The following is a 21,875-nucleotide window of genomic DNA, read 5'->3' as shown; positions in this document are numbered from 1 at the left end:
TAATTCTTACACAAAGGACTCACACATTGTATGACCTCATTTATATGAAATGTCCCAAATAGGTAAATACGTAGAGACAGAAAGTAGACCTGTAGTTGTCTAGGCTGCGGAGCCTAGGGGGAAATGGGAGATGACTATAAATGGGTATAGGATTTATTTTTAAGGTAATGGAAATATGCTAAAATGGATTGTGGTGATGGTTACACAGCTCATGAATATAGTAAACAAAAATTAAATGCATGAATTGTATCTCAATAAAACTGTTATTTAAAAAAGAAAAATGAAAAAGAAAAGTAAACAAGGAGAGCCAGAATGAGGGGCTAGGCCTGAGTCAATGAACATTCCTTCAACTCCAAAAAATATATTTGATGGTCAAACTTGTCTGAACAATGAGTACTGTTCTTAGAGATATAACGTTATAAATGACAGTACGCTAAGCAATTCCACAGTGATCAGAATTATAGCACAATCCTTGCACTATTAAGGATTTTATATAAACTAAAAAAACAAAAAAAAAACCAACTTGTCTCAAGTCTGGGACTATCTTGAAGCCTTTTTGGACCTCAGATAGAAAAAGAGAATGCTTAAAATCATGATGTAACATTTTTACCCTTTAGCAGGGGATCAACTAGCCACTTTCTTCAACTCCCAACCAAGGAAAAGGTGAAGTTAACAGGATGATCTCTGTGAGGTAGCTAATCTATACCAGCCAGGAAAAAACATATATAGGTGGGTCCTCTTTTTGCAGGTCAAGACATTTTATCTCCACCCCTGTTACACATTATCTTTAGAGTCCATTCACTTCAGAGTAATTCTCAAAAACATGTTTACTTAACAGACCAGATCACTCCCGCCCCAACCCGTTGGCTCTCTTGTCCACATGCAACAATACGGGGTGGGGGGGGAGAAGTAAATTCCGGAATTAACAATCTCATCAAATTAACCAAAGGAAGATGTGGTTTTTACTGATTGTCACAGTTGTTTAAATACGTTTAACTTCTTTAGAGTTTAACTGTGGCCCCAAGGCACTAATGTCTTCCAGATCTGGTGGAGTCAGTCCTTGATGGTCTCAGTAAGCTTCAGTTTCAGGCTGAATGGAAACACTGTGGTTAAAGCTGCAGTCAGTCTGTCATCACCCAGACTCTGCCAGCATCTGTCACCATAAACTTTAAAACTGGCGACCTACGGGCTAAACACTATTTAAGAAAATCTATCTGAATATGGCAGGGAATGGAAAAAAACCACACATTTCACCAAGCTGTTTCACATTAAGACCTTATAAAACACTTTGTGGATCCATGAGCCACTTCAAGTATCTGAACAAAGGTATGACCCTCTCTCTATCCAGTACACACACACGTTCACATCCATACAATTCTGCATATTATTTTAGTGACATAGAACCTACTAAATCCCAATGCACAGATTTCAGACCATAAACATCTATTATAAAAGGAGCATCAAAGATAGATAAACGTTTCTTTGTATGTGATTAACACAGTTGGTAGGAAAGAACCACAACTTGGTGGTCAAGCTGCTTAATGTTTATCAAGTTCAGCATAATGGAAAAAGCATCAAATTTTAATTCCTGTGCCCTCACTTAATAGTTATGTAACTTTAAAGACATCATTTAAAATATGGCTTCATAATAATAAATTATTATGCAAATTATTATGTAAATCCTCACACAATCAAGTTACGAGATCACGTGAAATGCAGCTCCAAGTGCCTGGTTGGCTATAAAATGCTCCAGAAAGGCTTGGCCACTGAAGGACAGACACAAAGTAGCAAAATCATAGGCTTACGCATTCTTTCAAGTCCTTCCCAAGGATAAAGATTATTGTATAATTATCACTGATAACAGAAGCTAGTATTTATTGAGGGCTTGCTATGTGCTGAAGATTTTACATGCATTAGCCTCACGTCAGCTTTAGGAGTTGGGGTTAATTATGGCACCTATCTTATAGAAGAGGAAACCAATTTAGAGACATTAAAATAAATACTTGTTCAAGGTTACACAGCAGGGAAAAGGCAGAGTCAGGATTTGTATTCTGCAGTCTGAATCCAAAGCAAATCCAAAACTCTGTGAGGCGCTACGCTCTGCTACCTGCTGATGGTTGCGCTGGGGGATGCTCAACCACCAGATGTCTTACTTGGGAACTGCACTGGAGGTCGAGGGTCTGCATTCTCCTTCTGTCGTAAAATCACAACGTCCCCATCTTTCAAGCCATAAGAAGCCAAGGATCTGTGGTTGTCTGTGAGAGGTCTTTCAGCATAGACGATCTACAACAAGAAAAGATACACAACAGTATAATGCACTGAGAAGTGACAGAGCACAAAGCAGAAGGACTAGTTTTCCTCTGAATCAGATGTCACACTCCGTTCAAAGCCTCCAGTGGATTCCCACCACATCCAGAACAAAACCCACAGTCCTTCCCGTCACCGACCAGGACTAAACAATTTGGCCCCTGGCTCTCCTTCTGACTTCACCTTTCACTATGACTGCTGTTCCTCAAATAACAGGGATCAACTTCCCCTTCAGGGCTGTTTCTCTTGTTTTCTCTACCTGAGGAATGTTCTTTTTCAACTCTTTTTTTTTCTTTTTACGTCTCTTATCAAACATTACTCTTTAGAGTTCTTCCCTAACATGTTATTTAAAATAGACTCTCGACTAACACAATATATACTTCCTTATTTATTCTCCTTCTGTCCCATTAGATGTAAACTACTTGAGGCCAAGGGCTTTGTTTCATTCACCAGATCATAAATGCTTAGAACAGGGCCTGTTACATAACTGATGCTCAAATATTTGATGAACTAAAGAATGAATTTATGAAAATGGATATAATTTTAGATTTAATTTTTAGCAGGGAGGAAAAGGGAATGATTTATTCTGGGTATGCTAACTAACTACAGTACTACTAAATAAAGTGTGCACTTTGAAATAATCTTGTACACTGGCAAAAGGTTCCCAAACATCATCCTTCCTGCACTGCATTCTTCCTTCTCTTCTACCATTCCCAGAGTTTTATCACTCTGGGCTGGGCACGGTGGCTCACGCCTGTAATCCCAGCACTTTGGGAGGCCAAGGCAGGTGGATCACGAGGTCAGGGATTTGAGACCAGCCTGGCCAACATGGTGAAACTCTGTCTCTACTAAAAATACAAAAACTAGCCGGGTGTGGTGGCATGCACCTGTAATCCCAGCTACTCCAGAGGCTGAGGCAGGAGAATTGCTTAAACCCGGGAGGCAAAGGTTGCAGGGCTGAGATCGCACCACTGCACTCTAGTCTGGGCAAGCAAGACTCCGTCTTGGTGGCGGGGCAGGGGGCAAGACTGGAAAATAAAGTGAAACTAAGAAAATAACAACTAAATACAACTGGAAAAAAAGAATTAGGAATGTACTACTAATAAAAATATTTTATGATGTGTAATCATACTGAAGAAAACCTGAGAGCACAAATAGATGAAATAACGTGCTATAGATAGAAAGAACAAAGGTACCCTATAATTTTACCACGAAAAAACATAAAATCTGCCCTGCATTATTACCTACTCCAGAAAGGCATTCAGAATAAACTCAGGCTTTGAAAGGTTTTCCTCCTAATGATTCACTTTTCACCAGGCCACATGCAAACTGAGGAACCTGAGTTCTACCCTGGCTCTGCCAGTAACTCCATGCAAGGGGCATGACACAGGCCTCACCCTTCCCATGTGTCAAGCAATCAGGTGGGCTAGATCATAATTACAGCTGTCCTTTCCAGTTCTCTCTGCTAACATTATCATTCTATGTTTCCTTACAGCTTTCATAGTAAGGTTACCTGAAATAAGAACTGAAAACACAGCATTTAAATTGGAAAAAGAGTGATTCTGTCATATCTGCTCTCAGAATTTATAGACATGAGGAACAGAACAGGAAAATGAGTTCCTACCAAAATCGAATCCTGAATATGAGCAAATTTGTAGGCCCAATTATACAAGTTTTTTGCATGACTTGAAAAAAATACTATTAAGTTCTTAATGCTCAATCCGCTGAGTTAAAAAACATGTCAGATCTGTTATGATGGCTCACATCTGTAATCCTAGCACTTGGGAAGGCTGAGGCAGGAGCATCGCTTAACCCATTTAGGCCAGAGGTTGCAGATTTTTTGTGTGTGTGTGAAAAAAATCATACCTTGGCAATGACCTTGAACGGTAAGATATAACTCCCACAAGCTGGGTTAAGCCCTGGAGTTTGAAATCAGCCTGGGCAACATAGTGAGAATCCATATCTAAAAAAATTTTGTGTTTTTTTTTTTTTTTTTTTTTTTTTTTGAGACGGAGTCTCGCTCTGTCGCCCAAACTGGAGTGCAGTGGCCGGATCTCAGCTCACTGCAAGCTCCGCCTTTCGAGTTGACACCATTCTCCTGCCTCAGCCTTCCGAGTAGCTGGGATTACAGGCGCCCGCCACCTCGCCCGGCTAGTTTTTTTGTATTTTTTAGTAGAGACGGGGTTTCACCGTGTTAGCCAGGATGGTCTTGATCTCCTGACCTTGTGATCCGCCCGTCTCGGCCTCCCAAAGTGCTGGGATTACAGGCTTGAGCCACCGCACCTGGCCGCTAAAAAAATTTTTTAAATGGCCAGCCATAGTAGCATGTGACTGTAGTCCCAGCTACTTAGGAGTCTGAGGCAGGAGGACTGCTTAAGCCCAGGAGGTCCAGGCTGTCGTGAGCTGCGGTTGTACCACTGCACTCCAGCCTGGGGACAGAGTAAGACCCTGTCTCTTAAAAAACAAAAACAAACAAACAAAAAGAACCACATTTCAACAGACTGCAACTGTCACTCCCATCATCCCATTCACACACCCTTATTTAAGCACATATTTCACAGTAAAAGTACATCAGCATCAACACAGATTTTCTGCAAAACAACTGAGAGTCATATTATAACTTGTGAGACTGCTTGGAAAAACACATAAACCAGAAGTGACAAGCATCACAGGTTGAGGTGTGCAACAAGAAACAAGAGGTATGCCAAGAGAAATGGCAGGTAGACAGGCTCTTACAGCATAGCATCAACACTGTGAAGACACTGTCAACAACTTACTCTTTAATTTTCCAGTTTCAGAAATTTGACTATCAGTATATTTAGAGATACATGAACAGTCTCCTGGGAGCAGAGGCACATTCTAACTGTATGTATGTATGTATGTATGTATGTATGTATGTATTTATTTATTTATTTATTGAGATGGAGTCTCGCTCTGTCGCCCCAGCTGGAGTGCAGTGGCCGGATCTCAGCTCACTGCAAGCTCCGCCTCCCGGGTTCACGCCATTCTCCTGCCTCGGCCTCCTGAGTAGCTGGGACTACAGGGCTCCCGCCACCATGCCCTGCTAATTTTTTTTTTTTTTTTTTGTATTTTTAGTAAAGACGGGGTTTCACCGTGTTAGCCAGGATGGTTTCAATCTCCTGACTTTGTGATCCGCCCGTCTCTGTCCCCCAAAGTGCTGGGATTACAGGAGTGAGCCAATGCGCCCGGTCATTAACTGCATTTATAAGTGAAAATTTATTTATTTACAAGGAGGAATCAAACTCAGGAGAATCAAAATGATCCTACGCAGGCTGGGTGCCGTGGCTCACACCTATAATACCAACACTTTGGGAGGATGAGATAGGAAGATCCTTTGAGGCCAGGAATGCAAAGCCAGACTGGGCAACACAGCAAGACTCCACCTCTAAAATAATAATAATAACAATAATAATAATTAGCCGGCATGGTAGCATATGCCTGTAGTCTCAACTATTTGGGAGACCGAAGCAGGAGGATCACCTGAGCCCAGGAGTTCACGGTTGCAGTGAGCTATGATTGTACCACGGCACTCCAGCCTGCGAAACAGAATAAGATCTTGTCTCTTAAAAAAAAAAAAAAAGAAGAAGAAAAAGAAAACTGCAATTGGAACAACTGTCGGATTTCAAAGCCCATACTCAAGTATTATATACAGCTTTCCCAAACATAACCCTGAAGTGGCCTGGTGAATTATGTGGGTGACTTTAACAAGCACTACTAAGCCATCCATTGCCACAAAGAGACTCTATCCACCAGGAGGATTAAAATACTGTCCACTGCTCAACGCGTCCCCATGCCCTGAACATGAGGAAACACCACCAACTGCCCGCTGACTCCCACTTCACAGATGCCATACTTCACTCCATCACTGCTTAGTTGCCACAGTATTTCCTCAGCAGACAATATCATTTTTTAAAGGAAGGCAGCATGATCTAACAAATAAAAATGTAAAATCTAGATAATCACCACATTGAGCATGTCTATGAAATATGAAATGCTGCTTCAGTGCCAATTTCCTGGAAACACTAGACTGAAGAACCTGGGAGAGGAGCACGCGTTCCTCACACTGACGAAGCAGCAGCTGTGCTCCATTTTAGTCTAAGGACATAAATGAGATCAACTAAAGCTCAGCTAAAATTGTAATTGCCACAAAGAACTGATTTCATTTTGTTTAAACAGGCTTAAGAGTCCAAGACAGACAATTATTTTGCAGCAAAAGTCCCAAAATAAATCCATGTGATCTTCCAACGGAACATGAGTATCTATTAGACATGGCTTCAAATCTCTACCAATCAAAACAAAAGGCGTTCCACAGCAGCATTCTCGATCCTTCCACCACGCATGTTACCCAACTCAACAGCTACAAAGCCCAAAATTCAAGTTTTGCCAGTTATAAGAACATACAACAAGAAATGTATACAGCTATGAGTCTTAATCAGCAAAACTGGCGCAACTGCTGGTACTTACTCCAGAGGAGGCACCCCAGAGACTGAATTATAATCTTAATCAACATTTAACAACAGACTAATTAATAAAACTCCAGAACTTTTAAGCATGAGGTCAGGTGTTTTCTGGTCTCTGAATGAGAGCCTTCTATTAACAAAAAGCTTAACAATAAATTTCTAGCATTAAAGAACATAAACTGGTAGGCCAGGTGCAGTGGCTCACACCTGTAATCCCAACACTTTGGGAGGCCGAGGCGGGAGGATGCTTGAGGTTAGGAGTTCAAGCCCAGCACTGGCAAGACCTCGTCTCAAAAAAAAAAAAAAAAAAAAAAAAAGTCTCAGCTACTTGGGAGGATCCCTTGATCCCAACATGTTGAGGATACAGTGAGTTGTGATTGCAACACTGCATTCCAGCCCAAGTGAGAGCAAGATCCCATCTCTAAAAAATAAAGAATAAAGATAAAATAAGGACCACAAACCGGCTACAAAACACTTGGAATCACATCTGAATGGCTTCATAATAGTATTGCCAACAATCAAATGCCCACTATCTACCAAGTGATCTACATATTCTACCCCATGTAATAGCCAATTTGACTTGTATAACCCTCTCTGGAAGGCAATTCGGCAACAGTTACTAAAAACTTTTCAAAGACTTTATGCCTTTGATCTGGCAACTGCATATCTAAGAATTTATCCTGAGAAAATAACAAAAATGGAGGCTACAGCCTTAAGTATACAGATGTTCATGCCATGTTACTTATAACTGCTTCCAATTTTCCCCAATATTATGCTTAACAAAAGGGAGATTGTTAAATAAATTACAATACATCTATATGATGGTATATTATGTAGCCTTTAAAATGATCAATTTGGGGCCAGGTGTGGGGGCTCACGCCTGTAATCCCAGCACTTTGGGGGGCCAAGGCAGGTGGATCATCTGAGGTCAGGAGTTTGAGACCAGCCTGGCCAACATAGTGAAACCCCATCTCTAAAGAAAATTTAAAAATTAGTCGGGCCGGGCACGGTGGCTCAAGCCTGTAATCCCAGCACTTTGGGAGGCCGAGACGGGCGGATCACGAGGTCAGGAGATCGAGACCATCCTGGCTAACACGGTGAAACCCCGTCTCTAATAAAAAAAATACAAAAAACTAGCCGGGCGAGGTGGCGGGAGCCTGTAGTCCCAGCTACTCGGGAGGCTGAGGCAGGAGAATGGCGTGAACCCAGGAGGTGGAGCTTGCAGTGAGCTGAGATCCGGCCACTGCACTCCAGCCTGGGCGACAGAGCCAGACTCCGTCTCAAAAAAAAAATAAATAAATAAATAAATAAATAAATAAATAAAAATTAGTCAGATGTGGTGGAGCACACCTGTAGTCCCAGCTACTTGGGAGGCTGAGGTGGCAGGATCACTTGAGCCCAGGAGGTTAAGGCTACAGTGACCCGTGATCGCACTACTGCCTAAGTGACAGAGCGAGACCGTCTCAAAACAAAAAAACAGACACAAGATAAAACAGTAGTTTACAAACCACAAATCATGCTGTGTGCATTTCCAAGATCACACAATGACTGCTATTATTTGCCTTTCATTTGAGGGTCCTTATACATTGTGCCTACTTTTTCCATGTGCCACCTACAGAGGTAAATTATCAGGATGCTTCAAAAATATGAGGACATTAATTTAAAGTGAAGCTAAGTTCTGACAACTGTTTGAAGTTCACCCAGGCAAGTCTGCATCAAAGCATCAAACAGAGCCACGACTGGCTTCCAAGCCCACACTTCTATTAAGAGACGGAACATGCCCAGCTTTAATCACACGTACAAGTAGAGATGGCTTCTGTTCTAAATTTGTTACCACTGAATTATAACTACTATAATCAGACTAGAGCTGTTAAAAATTAGCACCTTTTCCAACTGTATGCTTATGCACAATTGACATTCAGGTGAAAGACTGAATTCTAAACCAGTGATCACCAATGCAGGGCAGCCATGTAAGACAATTCTTTAAGGGTGGAGGAAGAAACTGAAAATATTAGAATTTTCATTTCCATTTATTTTAGTTCGTCCTTCCTTAAATGCCATTTTGTATGTGTACAATGTTACTTTTTGTATATATTACATATGCATATAATGCACATGTTATGTGTATATTATACATGGTCATATATAATGCATAAAATGTATCAGTTCATGTATATAATATATACATAACAGGAGCATAATCTGAAACATTTTACTGATAGGGATACATGAATGAAAGTTTGGACACTAGTGGTCTGAACACATAGTGGCAGGAAAAAATAGCCAGGAACATAAAAATACATGTATTTCCTTGAAGAAATGGAGTCAGAAATGAGAGGTGAAGGAATGGGAATGGAGAAAGTAAACAAGAGGAGGAGTTAAACAGTCAAGGAAAGGAAGGGAAGATGAGTAATATGAGAGAACCCTGGGAGGTCATGGGGGAGCACTCAAGTAAGTAAACATGGTATATTTGTGGGTAAAAACTATAATGATGTTTACTTTTACGATTTGATGAAAGGAAATGACTCAAGTGTCTAGGGTGGATCCTGTTCCTGCCTGATGGGCAAGCAAGTGAAAGACAACCGACCACCAGACACCTTAAAATAGATACTGTGTTGTCAGGTTACAATGGAGCCAACAGAACAGACTGGAAAAACAGGAGCTGTTTATGGCTATCTAACACAGGCTTAACACCAGTTGGAGCCCAAGTTTCTATATGCTAATTTGGCTTGGGAAGGAAGTAAATGCCAAAACATTGACGTAATGAACAAGAAATAATTTGGAGTTAGCCTATGTTCAATTACTAAGGTATTCCTAACTTTCCAGACTGGCAGAGGGCAATGCCTGGCTGACCACACAATAAATCATCTTTTGTGATGGCTGTAACAAGAAATTTAAGTCAATTAAAGGGGGTGTCAGATATCCCTTTAACTGATTTAAATTTCTTGGTTCAGCCATCACAAAAAGTGCAGGAATGGAAACAATCTCAACCTCTGTCTTTTCTCAAGCCCTAACAACAAAACCAATTTACATTTTAATTTCTTATTTTCCCTACCAGCCGGTGATTACAACGAGGGTAATATAACAGCTCGAGGAAAAAAACAACTGAAAAAGCCACTATCAAAAATTGAAGAGTTGTCCGGACGCGATGGCTCACGCCTGTAATTCCAGAATTTTGAGAGGCCGAGGCGGGCGAATCACTTGAGGTCAGGAGTTGGAGATCAGCTTGGCCAACATGGTGAAACCCCGTCTCTACTAAAAAAAAAAAAAAAATACAAAAATTAGCCGGGCGTGGTGGCGCGCACCTGCAATCCCAGCTACTCAGGAGGCTGAGGCAGGAGAATCGCTTGAGCTTGGGAGGCAGAGGTTGCAGGGAGCTAAGACCGCACCACTGCACTCCAGCATGGACGACAGAGAGAGACTCTGTCTCAACAAAAATGAAAAAGAAGGGGAAAAAAAAAAAAACTGAAGAGTTGATTTTCTCTATTTAAGCAGTCCTTTCCCAGTTCTCCACATGAGGCATTCACTGACAGGAACTGGTTCCTGAGCTTTTGTGGATTAACTTTTGAAATTCTTTCTGAACAGCTTTATGCCAAGGTTCTAAAGTTCACATTGTGTAAAGGAATCATACTTCTGAACAAAATATTGACACGTGTTTACCATAAGACAGCAGAACAAGCTGTAGTTGGGCAATCGTTTTGTAAACTATTTCATAACTGCAGTAGAAAATCATGATTTACATGATGAAGCCTTGGGAGACTTCTGTAATTTTCTTAATGTTTAGACTACGTCCTCCAGGCTAAATTTATTAAGTCATGATCTAAGTGTTTTAGTGTAAAGTTTACAGGGTTATTGTCACCGATTCTGTTTGATAAAGACTAGGGGCAGCCCCAAAGCATTTTGAGAATTACTTTTCTTAGTTATAAATATGAGAGGTTGAACTTCTTTCCAGCAGGCTGAGTAGGGAAATGAAACCACCAAACAGCAGATATTATGCCGTTTCCAAGCAAATATCCTTTTAAAGCATTGAGCTTTGAACTCACCCAAACTCTGAACTGTGGCCTGAAAGAAAAAGGGCCCTCTGGCTTACTACCAGGGTAGAACCGAAAGAAACAAACAGCTTGAGTTGAACCAACAGGTACTGTTTTTCAAAAGAATTTAACCAGAAACGCATGTGGTGGGTAAAGAGCACTTCCAAAGACCCCAAAACGAGATAGTGCAAATCTTAAACTTTTTCTTTCACCGGAAGTGTAAATCTGTGCATTTAAACTGCGTATATTTAAGCAGAAACCCTCTCCAAAAAAAAAAAAAGAGAGAGAGATAGAGAAGCAGAGGAACATCTATCTACCACAGTGATCCAAACTGGTATTTCTGGTTTGCAGGACGTAAGAATCCTAGCAAACCCAGGGCTGCTTCTGAGGTCCACAACGATATCCTACACTCAGGATCAGAAAAAGGGCCAAAGAGCAAAGGTGAGGAGGGTTAGCGCTGCTCTACAGTCCACGCGCCCCTCACGCTGCAGTGGGTGCGTCTGCGGTCAGGTTCTCCGCTCCCTCTCCTCGCACCCCACCCCACGCTCGGGGTGTGTGAGGGCAGCTACCGATGCCAGCTCCCCAGCTCCTTCCTGGATGCGGGGGTGACCTGAGAATGGCTATCCCTGCTCACCCCAGCCCCCAATTCTTCACCAGTAGCAAAGGGAGTGCGGCCCCGAGGTGGGGAGGGCTTAGCTCCGGGGCAGGCCCCGCTCGCTGCCCGGCGTACCTGGCTCTCGGCTGCGGGGATGCCAGACTCGAGCTCGCACAGCGCGCGGAAGTTGTGCAGCTCGAAGTCGGCGTCGACCTGGAGGGAAAAGGTCACCTCGGAGAGGTCCCTCCGCACACAGTACACGGTGAGCAGCATGGCCCGGGCCCGACCCGGCTCGGCCCGGCCTGGGCGCGGGGCGCAGGGGAAGAGGTGGCGGCGTGGCCTGGCTGGTGCTGCGGAAGGACGGCGCGGGCTGCTCGCTCGCTCGCTCCCTCCCTCACACACGCTCAGTGAGTCACTCCCGCCCGCCCTCACTAGCAAGCACGGCCGCCACCACCCGCCTGCGAGTCCGTCTGCCTGCCCGCCTGCCTCCCACAGCTGCCGCCAAGCGCGCCGCCCGCCCGGCGCCCCGCCCCGCCGCAACTCGGCTGCCGTAAAGCCCGCCTCGCCTTCCCCGCCTTCGCGACGCAGCGGGGGGCGGGGACTGGAAGGGGAGGAGGAAGCCTGGAGAAGATAGGAGCGGGAGGAGTGGGAAGGGGACGTGGGAGGGGACGTGGGAGGGGAGAGGGAGGAAGGGCGAGAAAAGGGGAGGGAAGGAAAGGAACGCGGAGAAGGAAATCTCTGCTGACTGGTTGACTTAATGACTGAGGTCTGTGGAGGAGTCCCCAGTCTTATTTGTTCACCGAACAGGCATTAAGTGCCTACCATGTGTCGGGCGCCGGCGATGCAGAAATGAATAAAAAGATAAATCCTTCTCCGTAACTCTCAATCTAGTACAGGAGTTAGTAATAAAAGCGTATTTTTCGTGGTAGAAATTGAAGCTCCGAGAGAGTAATTCACTTCCTGTCTCAGTGATTTAGGATTAAAACCAAAATCATTACCCTCCCTGGTCTATAAAAGCCAGTTGGCTGTGGCCCACGCCTACCTCCCTAGCCCCTTCTCCCGAGCTCTTCCCAGATTCTCTGCCCTCCCAGCCACATAGCTCAGTTCCTACAAGGCTCCATTCCCCTGTCTTGTAAATAGTTTTCTCTCTACTTGGACTGTCTGTTTCCTAGCCCTAGCAACTCCTACCACCTAGCGCAGTGCCTTTTTGGGCACAGCTTAGAATCTACTCAATAAATATTTGCTACTTTAATGGCCTGTTTAAGGCACATAGCTGATGAGTGATAGAGACCCAGAACTAACGTGCGGGTGAGTAAGAAAACCAAAATTGAAAGATGAATTTGTAATGGATGCCAGATTAGCATCTTTCCATTTACTCCCACTCCCCCGTCCACGTAGGGAGCCCTTTTCCATTTTAACAGGAGAGAAGGAGCAAATAAGATGGCTGTGGGTGCAGGTAAGTAGGTAGTAAGTAGGCTGTTGGTGCAGGAAAGGGAGAATTAGCAGCTGCAGGCTTTTACAAAGAGAAAGTAGAGGAACAGGGTAGTGAGAATGCTTATATCCCCTACGAGCAACGGAAAGCTTGACTATCAGTGGCTTAAACAAACAAGGGTTTATTTTCTCACAGGAGAGAAGGCCTGGAGGTAGTAACAGCATTGGTTGAGTGGCTCACTGAAATTAGGGTCAATACCTCTGTAATTGTTTTGACCGTTTCCTGAGGGTTGCAATATATGGCTGGCTGCCTCCACGCCATGCTTCATTTTCCTATTCAAGGAAAAAGGTTGCCCAGAAGTCGCTGTGCACATTTTTGCTTACATCTCACTGGACAGAATTGTGTCACATAGATGCGTAGAGGCTAGGAAAGCAAGTATTTAGCTTTGCCTAAAGAACATAAATAGGGAAAGGGGAGGCTGGGAATGGGTATTAGGAAAGACATACACAGTGCCTTCTATAGTGAATGTTTGAAATAACCATTGCAAATTGAAGCAAGTTTAGCCGAGAAATGTTCTAGGATTGCCCAGTGGGGGTATCAAGGAATCAGATGAGGCTGGACTCATTGGTTAATTGTTATATTTGGTCTAGTGGTGCTCAGGTTCCCAGGTCTGGCAGATTTTGTTCTCCAAAGATGATCATGACAGTGTCTCCCATCCTATATGCTCTTCCTACAATAAGATTGTGACAACCCTCCTATTAAGAAGTGGGGTGTATGTCCCTCCCTTTGAATTATGGCTCCACAGACTAACTCTGGCATAAGTGACATTATGTTATTTCCTTTTATTTTCCAAGGCAGAGTCTTGCTCTGTCACCCAGGCTGGAGAGCAGTGGCACGATCATGGCTCACTGCAGCCTCAACCTCCAGGGCTCGAGGTTCAAGCGATCCCTCCAGCTCAACCTCCCTAGCAGCTGGAACTACAGGTGTGCACCACCACACACAGCTAATTTCTTTTTAGTAGAGATGAGGTCTTGCTATGTTGCCCAGGCTTGATTTCCTTTTTATTATAATTTTAGATTATTTTTAATTAAAAAAAATAGTGATGAGGCCTTGCTATGTTGACCAGGCTAATCTTCAAATCCTGGCCTCAGGTGATCCTCCCACCTTGGCCTTCCCAACTGCTAGGATTACAGATGTGAGCCATCGCACCCAGCCACTTTGTGTGATTTCTAAGGCTAGGTCTTGCCTGTGTCCACCTGGAGTCAGCGGTTCTCACCCAGCATCCAGAAATACATGCCAGACACCAATGGAGGAGACAGAGCAATGGTGGACAGGCTCAGGGTGGGGCTGCTGGTTCTGGCACTGCTCCTACTCATGCAGATTTATTCAAATCAAACTATTGTAACGCTTTCAAGTAACTCCTCCCAGGGTACCTTGTCTGCCCCAAACCCAGCTAATGCCACCACCAAGGCAGTTGGCAGTGCCCTGCAGTCAACTGCCAGTCTCCTCATGGTCTTGCTTTCTCTTCTATATTTCTACTGTTAAGAAACATCTGCCGGGCGCGGTGGCTCACACCTGTAATCCCAGCACTTTGGGAGGCCAAGGCGGGTGGAGATCAAGACCATCCTGGCTAACATGGTGAAACCCCGTCTCTACTAAAAATAAAAAAAAAAACTTTAGCTGGGCATGGTGGCGGGTGCCTGTAGTCCCCCAGCTACTTGGGAGGCTGAGGCAGAAGAATCACTTGAACCTGGGAGGCGGAGGTTGCAGTGAGCTGAGATTGCTCCACTGCACTCCAGCCTGGGTAACAAGAGCAAAACTCTGTGAAAGAAAAGAGAAAGGAGGGGGGGGGAGGGGAGGGGACATGGGGGGGGAGGGGAGGGGATATGGGGAGGGGAGGGGAAAGAGAAAAGAGAAAGAAAGAGTTGAGAACCTCAAATTTAATTGGTTTGAAGAACACATGAAGGGTTTGACTAGATGATGGATGCCAATATTAAATCTGCTTAAATGTCATGCACAAGATAGAGGGAGGCAACATCCAAAATTGAAGACATTATTTCCTTGAATGTGGCTTAAGAAATGTGGACACTTAAAACTACCTTGGAAAAATAAGAATAGTAGATCCTGAGACAAAACTTGGGTAATAAAAAATAATAATAATAATAAAAGAATAGATTTTATCTTGTCTAGAAATAAAGACTGTAATGTGGAGTGGAGATTCAGTTTTCATTTGGTTCATTAAGTCTATAAGGCAGTAAAACCAGTAAAATAAAAGGGATGTATAAGGCAGTAAAACAAGTAAAATTGGCAGGGGATGGGGGTGGCTCATACCTGTAATCCTAGCACTTTGGGAGGCCACAGCAGGAGGATCGATTGAGCCCAGGGGTTCGAGACCACCCTGGGCAACAGGGTGAGACCTCATCTCTACAAAAAAATTTTATTTTATTTATTTATTTATTTTTTGAGATGGAGTCTTGTTCTGTCACCCAGGCTGGAGTGTAGCGGCACGTGCTCAGTTCACTGCAACCTCCACTTCCCTGGTTCAAGTGATTCTCCTGCCTCAGCCTACCAAGTTGCCAGGATTACAGGCTTGCACCACCATGCCCCACTAATTTTCATTTTTTGATTTTCTTTTCTGAGACGCAGTCTCGCTCTGCCATCCAGGCGGGAGTGCAGTGGCACGATCTCAGCTCACTGCAACCTCTGCCTCCCAGGTTCAAGTGATTCTCATACCTCAGCCTTCCGAGTAGCTGGGATTACAGGCACCCCCCACCACACCTGGCTCATTTTTGTGTTTTTGGTGGAGACGGGGTTTCACCATATTGACCAGGCGGGTCTCAAACTCCTGACCTCAGGTGATCTACCCACCTGGGCCTCCCAAAGTGCTGGGATTACAGGCGTGAGCCACTGCGCCTGACCATAATCTCTTTTTTTTTTTGAGACAGAGTTTCACTCTTGTCCCCCAGGCTGGAGTGCAATGGCACGATCTCAGCTCACTGCAATTTCCACCTCCCGGGTTCAAGCCATTCTCTTGCCTCAGCCTCCTGAGTAGCTGGGACTACAGGAGCATGCCACCATGCCCAGCTAATTTTTGTATTTTAGTAGAGATGGGGTTTCACCATGTTGGCCGGGCTGGTCTCGAACTCCTGACCTCCAGTGATCCAGCTGCCTCGTCCTCCCAAAGTGCTGGGATTACAGGTGTGAGCCACCGCACCTGGCCCAAAAATTTTTTTTAAAAAAGAGATGGGCATCGTTTCACACACTTGTGGTCCCAGCTACTCAAGAGGCTGAGGTGGGATGATCACTTGAGCCCTGGAGGTTAAGGCTGCAGTAAATCATTATCATAGCACTCCAGCCTGGGTGACAGAGCAAGATCCTGTCTTAAAGTTTAAAAAAGCTTCCATCGGCCGGGTGCAGTGGCTCACGCCTGTAATCCCAGCTCTTTGGGAGGCTAAGGCGGGTGGATCACCTGAGATCAGGAGTTTAAGACCAGTCTGACCAACATGGAAGAACTCCATCTCTACTAAAACTACAAAATAAGCCGGGTGTGGTGGCGCATGCCTGTAATCCTAGCTACTTTGGAGGCTGAGGCAGGAGAATCACTTGAACTCAGAGGGCGGAGGTTGCAGTGAGCTGAGATCTCAAAAAAAACAAAAAACAAAAAAACAGCTTCCATCATAACTATAAATCCTCAATGTACTGTTTCAGCAGTACTAATTTAATGCCAATATGTGAAGTTTACATTGTTAGGCTATCACTGTTCTTTTGGTAACTGAACTCTTTCCTCTGAGGATTTGGATTTGACATTGCATTTGACCTTTTATGTAGTAATTGACATGTGCCAGGGCAATGATAGACTGCAATCTACCCCAAGTCCAAGCATCATCAGTAACTCTTCTTTATCCTTAGAGACTCAAATGGTAGGCATTTCATTTCACCTATTTCCGTTCAACAAGGACACCAGATTCATGAAGGGGCCGGGTGCGGTGGCTCACCCCTGTAATCCCAGCACTTTGGGGGCTGAGGCGGGCGGATCACTTGAGGTTAGGAGTTCGAGACCAGCCTGACCAACAAGGTGAAACCCTGTCCCTACTAAAAATACAAAAATTAACTGGGCATGGTGGCGCATGTCTGTAATCCCGGCTACTCAGAGGCTGAGATACGAGAATTGCTTGAACCTGGGAGCCAGAGGTTGCAGTGAGCCGAGATCACACTACTGCTGTCCAGCCTGGGAGACAGAGTGAGACTCCATCTCAAAAAACAAAAAAGATCTGTTTTGAAGGTAAAATTATAAACATTGAAATTAAAAGGGCAAAAATGTAAAGGAGCCAAAACTGTATATCAATTATTTGGAAAGTAGACTGAAAGTTAACCTGCATTAAACTCACAAAAACTTTCATACTCTTTTCTTTTTCTTTTTTGAGATGGAGTTTCACTCTTGTCGCCCAGGCTTGAGTGCAATGGCGTGATCTTGACTCACCACAACCTCCGCCTTCCAGGTTCAAGCGATTCTCCTGCCTCAGCCTCCCAAGTAGCTGGGATTACAGGCATGCGCCACCACACCCGGCTTATTTTGTAGTTTTAGTAGAGATGGAGTTCTTCCATGTTGGTCAGACTGGTCTTAAACTCCCGATCTCAGGTGATCCACCCGCCTTAGCCTCTCAAAGTGCTGGGATTACAGGCCTGAGCCACCGGGCCCAGGCTATACTGTTTTCTGTAAATGCTTTTTGCAAACAACAACTATGGATCAGAGTAGCCACATTTAAAACACATTTTGGGGCTTTTCTTTTTAGACAGAGTCTTACTCTGATGCCCAAGCTAGAGTACAATGGTGCGATCTCGGCTTGCTGCAACCTCCGCCTCCCAGGTTCAAGTGACTCTCCTGCCTCAGCCTCCCAAGTAGCTGGGATTACAGGTGCGCAACACCACGCCCAGCTAATTTTTGTATTTTTAGTAGAGACAGCGTTTCATCATGTTGGCCAGGATGGTCTTGAACTTCTGACGTCATGATTCGCCCACTTCAGCCTCCCAAAGTGCTGGGATTACAGGCGTGAGCCACTGCACCTGGCTTGGGCCTTTTTTAAAAGAGACATGGTCTCACCCTGTTACCCAGGCTAGAGTTCACTACAGCCTCGACCTCCTGGACTAAAGCAATCCTCCTGCCTCAGCCTCTCAAGTAGCTGGCACTACATGTGTGTGCCACCATTCCCAGCAAATTTTTATCTTTTTGTAGAAATAGGGGTCTTTCTATGTTCTCAAGCTGTTCTTGAATTTCTAGGCTCAAACAATCCTCTTACCTCATCTCCTAACGTGCTGGGATTACAGACATGAGCCATCATGCCCTGTTTGAAACACATTTTGTTATGTCAGTATTTTTAGATAGGTAGAACCTAGTCCTAAACCGTAAGGTAGGCTTGATTCTGTAATAAAATTTTTTACAACTGTCTCGACACACAGAAACCTTTTTAAAAATAGACACTCCCTGAAGTCCTTTGTTCACAAGGTCACACGCTGATGCTTAGGCGTTCCAGTATCTAATATGGCCACAGTAGTCTTGAAACATCTTTAGAAACCTACACTGGAACAGCTAGGCGCGGTGGCTCATGCCTGTAATCCCAGCATCTTTGGGAGGCCAAGGCAGGTGGATCACGAGGTCAGGAGATCGAGACCATCCTGGCTAACACGGTGAAACCCCATCTCTACTAAAAATACAAAAAATTAGCCAGGCTTAGTGGTGGGCGCCTGTAGTCCCAGCTACTCAGGGGGCTGAGGCAGGAGAATGGTGTGAACCCGGGAGGCGGAGCTTGCAGTAAACCAAGACTGCGCCACTGCACTCCAGCCTGGGCGACAGAGTGAGACTCTGTCTCAAAAACAAAAGCAAAAACAAACAAACAAACAAAAAACCTACACGGGAACAGCAGAACAGCAGATAGAACAGACCTGAAGCCACTGTGTGTGTGAATGAACACTCCTTTTTGCTTCATGCCAAAATGCTGTACATTTATTTTGGATTGTATATTTGTGTGTTTATGCTTTGATTCATAGTAACTTGTTATGAAATTGATTTGTATTGAATACAAATTGCAAACAAAAATAAATCAGGTCGGGCGCGGCAGCTCATGCCTGTAATCACGAGCACTTTGGTGGATGACCCGAGGTCAGGAGTTCAAGACCAGCCTGGCCAACATGGCGAGACACTATCTCTACTAAAAATACAAAAATTAGCTGGGTGTGGTGGCAGGTGCCTGTAATCCCAGCTACCTGGCAGGCTGAGGCAGGAGAACTGCTTGAACTGGGAGGCGGAGGTTGCGGTGAGCTGAGATCGTGCCATTGCACTCCAGCCTGGGCAACAAGAGCGAACCTCCGTCTCAAAATAAATAAATAAATAAAATAAATCAATGGTTGAAAAAAAAGTCAATACAGCTTCTCTGGGATTCTCCTGGAATGCTTGCTCTTGGAACCCAGCAGCCATGCTGGGAGGAAGCCCAAACTACACCACACGGTGAGACCACATGGAGAAAATATGTGTGGTTGTTCCAGAAAGCTGCTCAGCTGAGGGGAAAGCTGATGAGTGGGAAAACCCACCAAACTTTCAATGACTTCAACCCCCAGATGTTGAATCATCTCCAACTTACGAGTCTATCCAGATGAGGCTTGACACCACGGAGCCATCTCCACTGTACTCCCTTTGAATTTCTGACCTACAGAAATCTACAAGCATAATAAAATAAAAATACAAAGTAAAACCAAAATGAGATACCACTTTATGCTCACTAGGATGGCTATAATAAAAAAAACAGGGTTGGGCGTGGTGACTCATACCTGTAATCCCAGCACTTTGGCAAGCCAAGCTGGGCAAATCACTTGAAGCCAGGAGTTCGAAAGCAGCCTGGCCAACATGGTGAAACCCTGTTTCTACGAAAAATAAAAAAATTAGGCTGGGCATGGTGGCTCATGCTTGTAATCCCAGCACTTTGGGAGGCTGAGGCGGGCAGATCCTGAAGTCAGGAGTTCGAGACCAGTCTAACATGGTGAAACCCTGTCTCTACTAAAAATATAAAAATTAGTTGGGCATGGTGGTGTTTGCCTGTAATCCCAGCTATTTGGGAGGCTGAGGCAGGAGAATCGCTTGAACCCGGAAGGTGGATGTTGCAGTGAGCCGAGATCGCGCCATTGCACTCCAGCCTGGGTGACAGCGAGTCTCCATCTCAAAAAAATAAAAATAAAAATTAGCTGGCTGTGGTGACATACGCCTATAACTCCAGCTATTCTGGAGGCTGAGGCAGGAGAATCACTAGAACCCAGGAGGCGGAGGTTGCGGTGAGCCGGGATTGTGCCATTGTACTCCAGCCTGGGCAACAAAAGCGAAACTCCGTGTCAAAAAAAAAAAAAATTTAAAATAAGTATTGATATATACTATAAAGTAGATTAACCATGAAAATGTTATGCTGGCCAGGCGCGGTGGCTCAAGCCTGTAATCCCAGCACTTTGGGAGGCCGAGACGGGCGGATCACGAGGTCAGGAGATCGAGACCATCCTGGCTAACACGGTGAAACCCCGTCTCTACTAAAAAATACAAAAAAACTAGCCGGGCGAGGTGGTGGGCGCCTATAGTCCCAGCTACTTGGGAGGCTGAGGCAGGAGAATGGCGTGAACCCAGGAGGCGGAGCTTGCAGTGAGCTGAGATCCAGCCACTGCACCCCAGCCTGGGCGAAAGAGCGAGACTCTGTCTCAAAAAAAAAAAAAAAAAAAAGAAAAGAAAATGTTATGCTAAATTAAAGGAACCAGTCAAAAATGATATATACTATATGAGTCTAATTATATGAAATATCCAGAAAAGGCAATCCATAAGAGACAAAGTTTATTTTTTTTTTAATTTTTTTTTGAGACAGAGTCTCGCTTTGTTGCCCATGCTGGAGTGCAATGGCGTGATCTCGGCTCACTGCAACCTCTGCCTCCTAGGTTCAAGTGATTCTCCTGCCTCAGCCTCCCAAGTAGCTGGGATTACAGGCACCCGCCACCACGCCCCAGATAATTTTTGTACTTTTAGTAGAGAAGGGGTTTCACCATGTTGGCCAGGTTATTCTTGAACTCCTGACCTCAGGTGAACCACCCACTTTGGCCTCCCAAAGTGCTGGGATTACTGGTGTGAGCCAACGCACCTGGCAGACAGTTTATTAGTGGTTGCCTAGGGCTTGTGGAGAATGGGGAATGGCAGCACATGGGAAGTGACTGCTAATGGGTATAGAATATCTTTTTGGAGTGATGAAAATGTTCTAAAATTGATTTGTGGTGATCGTTATACACCCCTGTGAATATACCTAAAACCACTGAATTGTACATTTTATTTATTTTTTGAGACGGAGTCTCACTCTGTTGTCCAGGCTACAGTGCAGTGGCCCGATCTCGGCTCACTGCAACCTCCGCCTCCCAGGTTCAAGCGATTCTCCTGCCTTAGCCTCCCTAGTAGCTGGGATTACAGGCACGCACCACCACAATCAGCGAATTTTGTATGTTTTAGTAGAGAGAGGGTTTCTCCGTGTTGGTTCGGCTGGTCTCAAACTCCCGACCTCAGGTGAACCGGCCTTGGCCTCCCAAAGTGCTGGGATTAAAGGCATGAGCCACCGCACCCAGCTGAATTGTACATTTTAAATGGGTGATTTTGTGATGTGTGATTTAATCTCAATAAAGTTGTTAAAAATTAGTTTTGAAAAGTTCACACTGGCTGCTGAGTGGAGAATCGGTTGTACTGGACAAAAGGAGAAACACAAAAATGTTTATGGGGCTAGAGAGGTGGCGGCAACGAAAGAGGGAGAAGCAGGTGGATTAGAGAGATACTTTGAAAAGTCAACCGGACTTGCCAATGGGTTGGACCTGGAGAACGAGGGAGAGGGAGGAATGACTTCTGAGTTGAGGGAATGACTTCTGAGTTGAGGGAAAGTAAACCCAAGAAATGATACACAATCAATAAATCCCAGTATCCACAACGTATTCTGTGTTGTACTAGGATTCAGATCCAAGATTCAACT

The 21,875-nt window shown here is 44.6% G+C and overlaps 1 protein-coding gene across 3 annotated transcripts in view; it reads right to left on the bottom strand.

Annotated features, from left to right (window-relative positions):
- The window catches only part of LOC104677700 (protein DDI1 homolog 2), a 46,145-nt gene extending 34,248 nt beyond the window's left edge, over nucleotides 1-11,897 (bottom strand). The window contains exons 1-2 of one of the 3 annotated variants that reach the window (XM_010382823.2): nucleotides 11,550-11,897; nucleotides 2,154-2,283 (exon numbers count right to left, since the gene is read on the bottom strand). In XM_010382823.2, coding sequence (XP_010381125.1) covers nucleotides 2,154-2,283; nucleotides 11,550-11,687 — 268 coding nt within the window. In that variant the 5' untranslated portion in view covers nucleotides 11,688-11,897. Of the gene's footprint in view, nucleotides 1-2,153; nucleotides 2,284-9,843; nucleotides 9,981-11,549 lie in introns of those variants that run through there. The other 2 variants (XM_010382827.2, XM_030942623.1) reach the window with 2 other exon arrangements.
- Nucleotides 11,898-21,875: the final 9,978 nt, after the last annotated feature.

Source organism: Rhinopithecus roxellana, chromosome 12 (assembly GCF_007565055.1).
Source record: "Rhinopithecus roxellana isolate Shanxi Qingling chromosome 12, ASM756505v1, whole genome shotgun sequence".
NCBI lineage: Eukaryota > Metazoa > Chordata > Mammalia > Primates > Cercopithecidae > Rhinopithecus > Rhinopithecus roxellana.
Note: the sequence above shows the minus strand (reverse complement) of the source record. Positions and strands in the feature narration are given on the sequence as shown.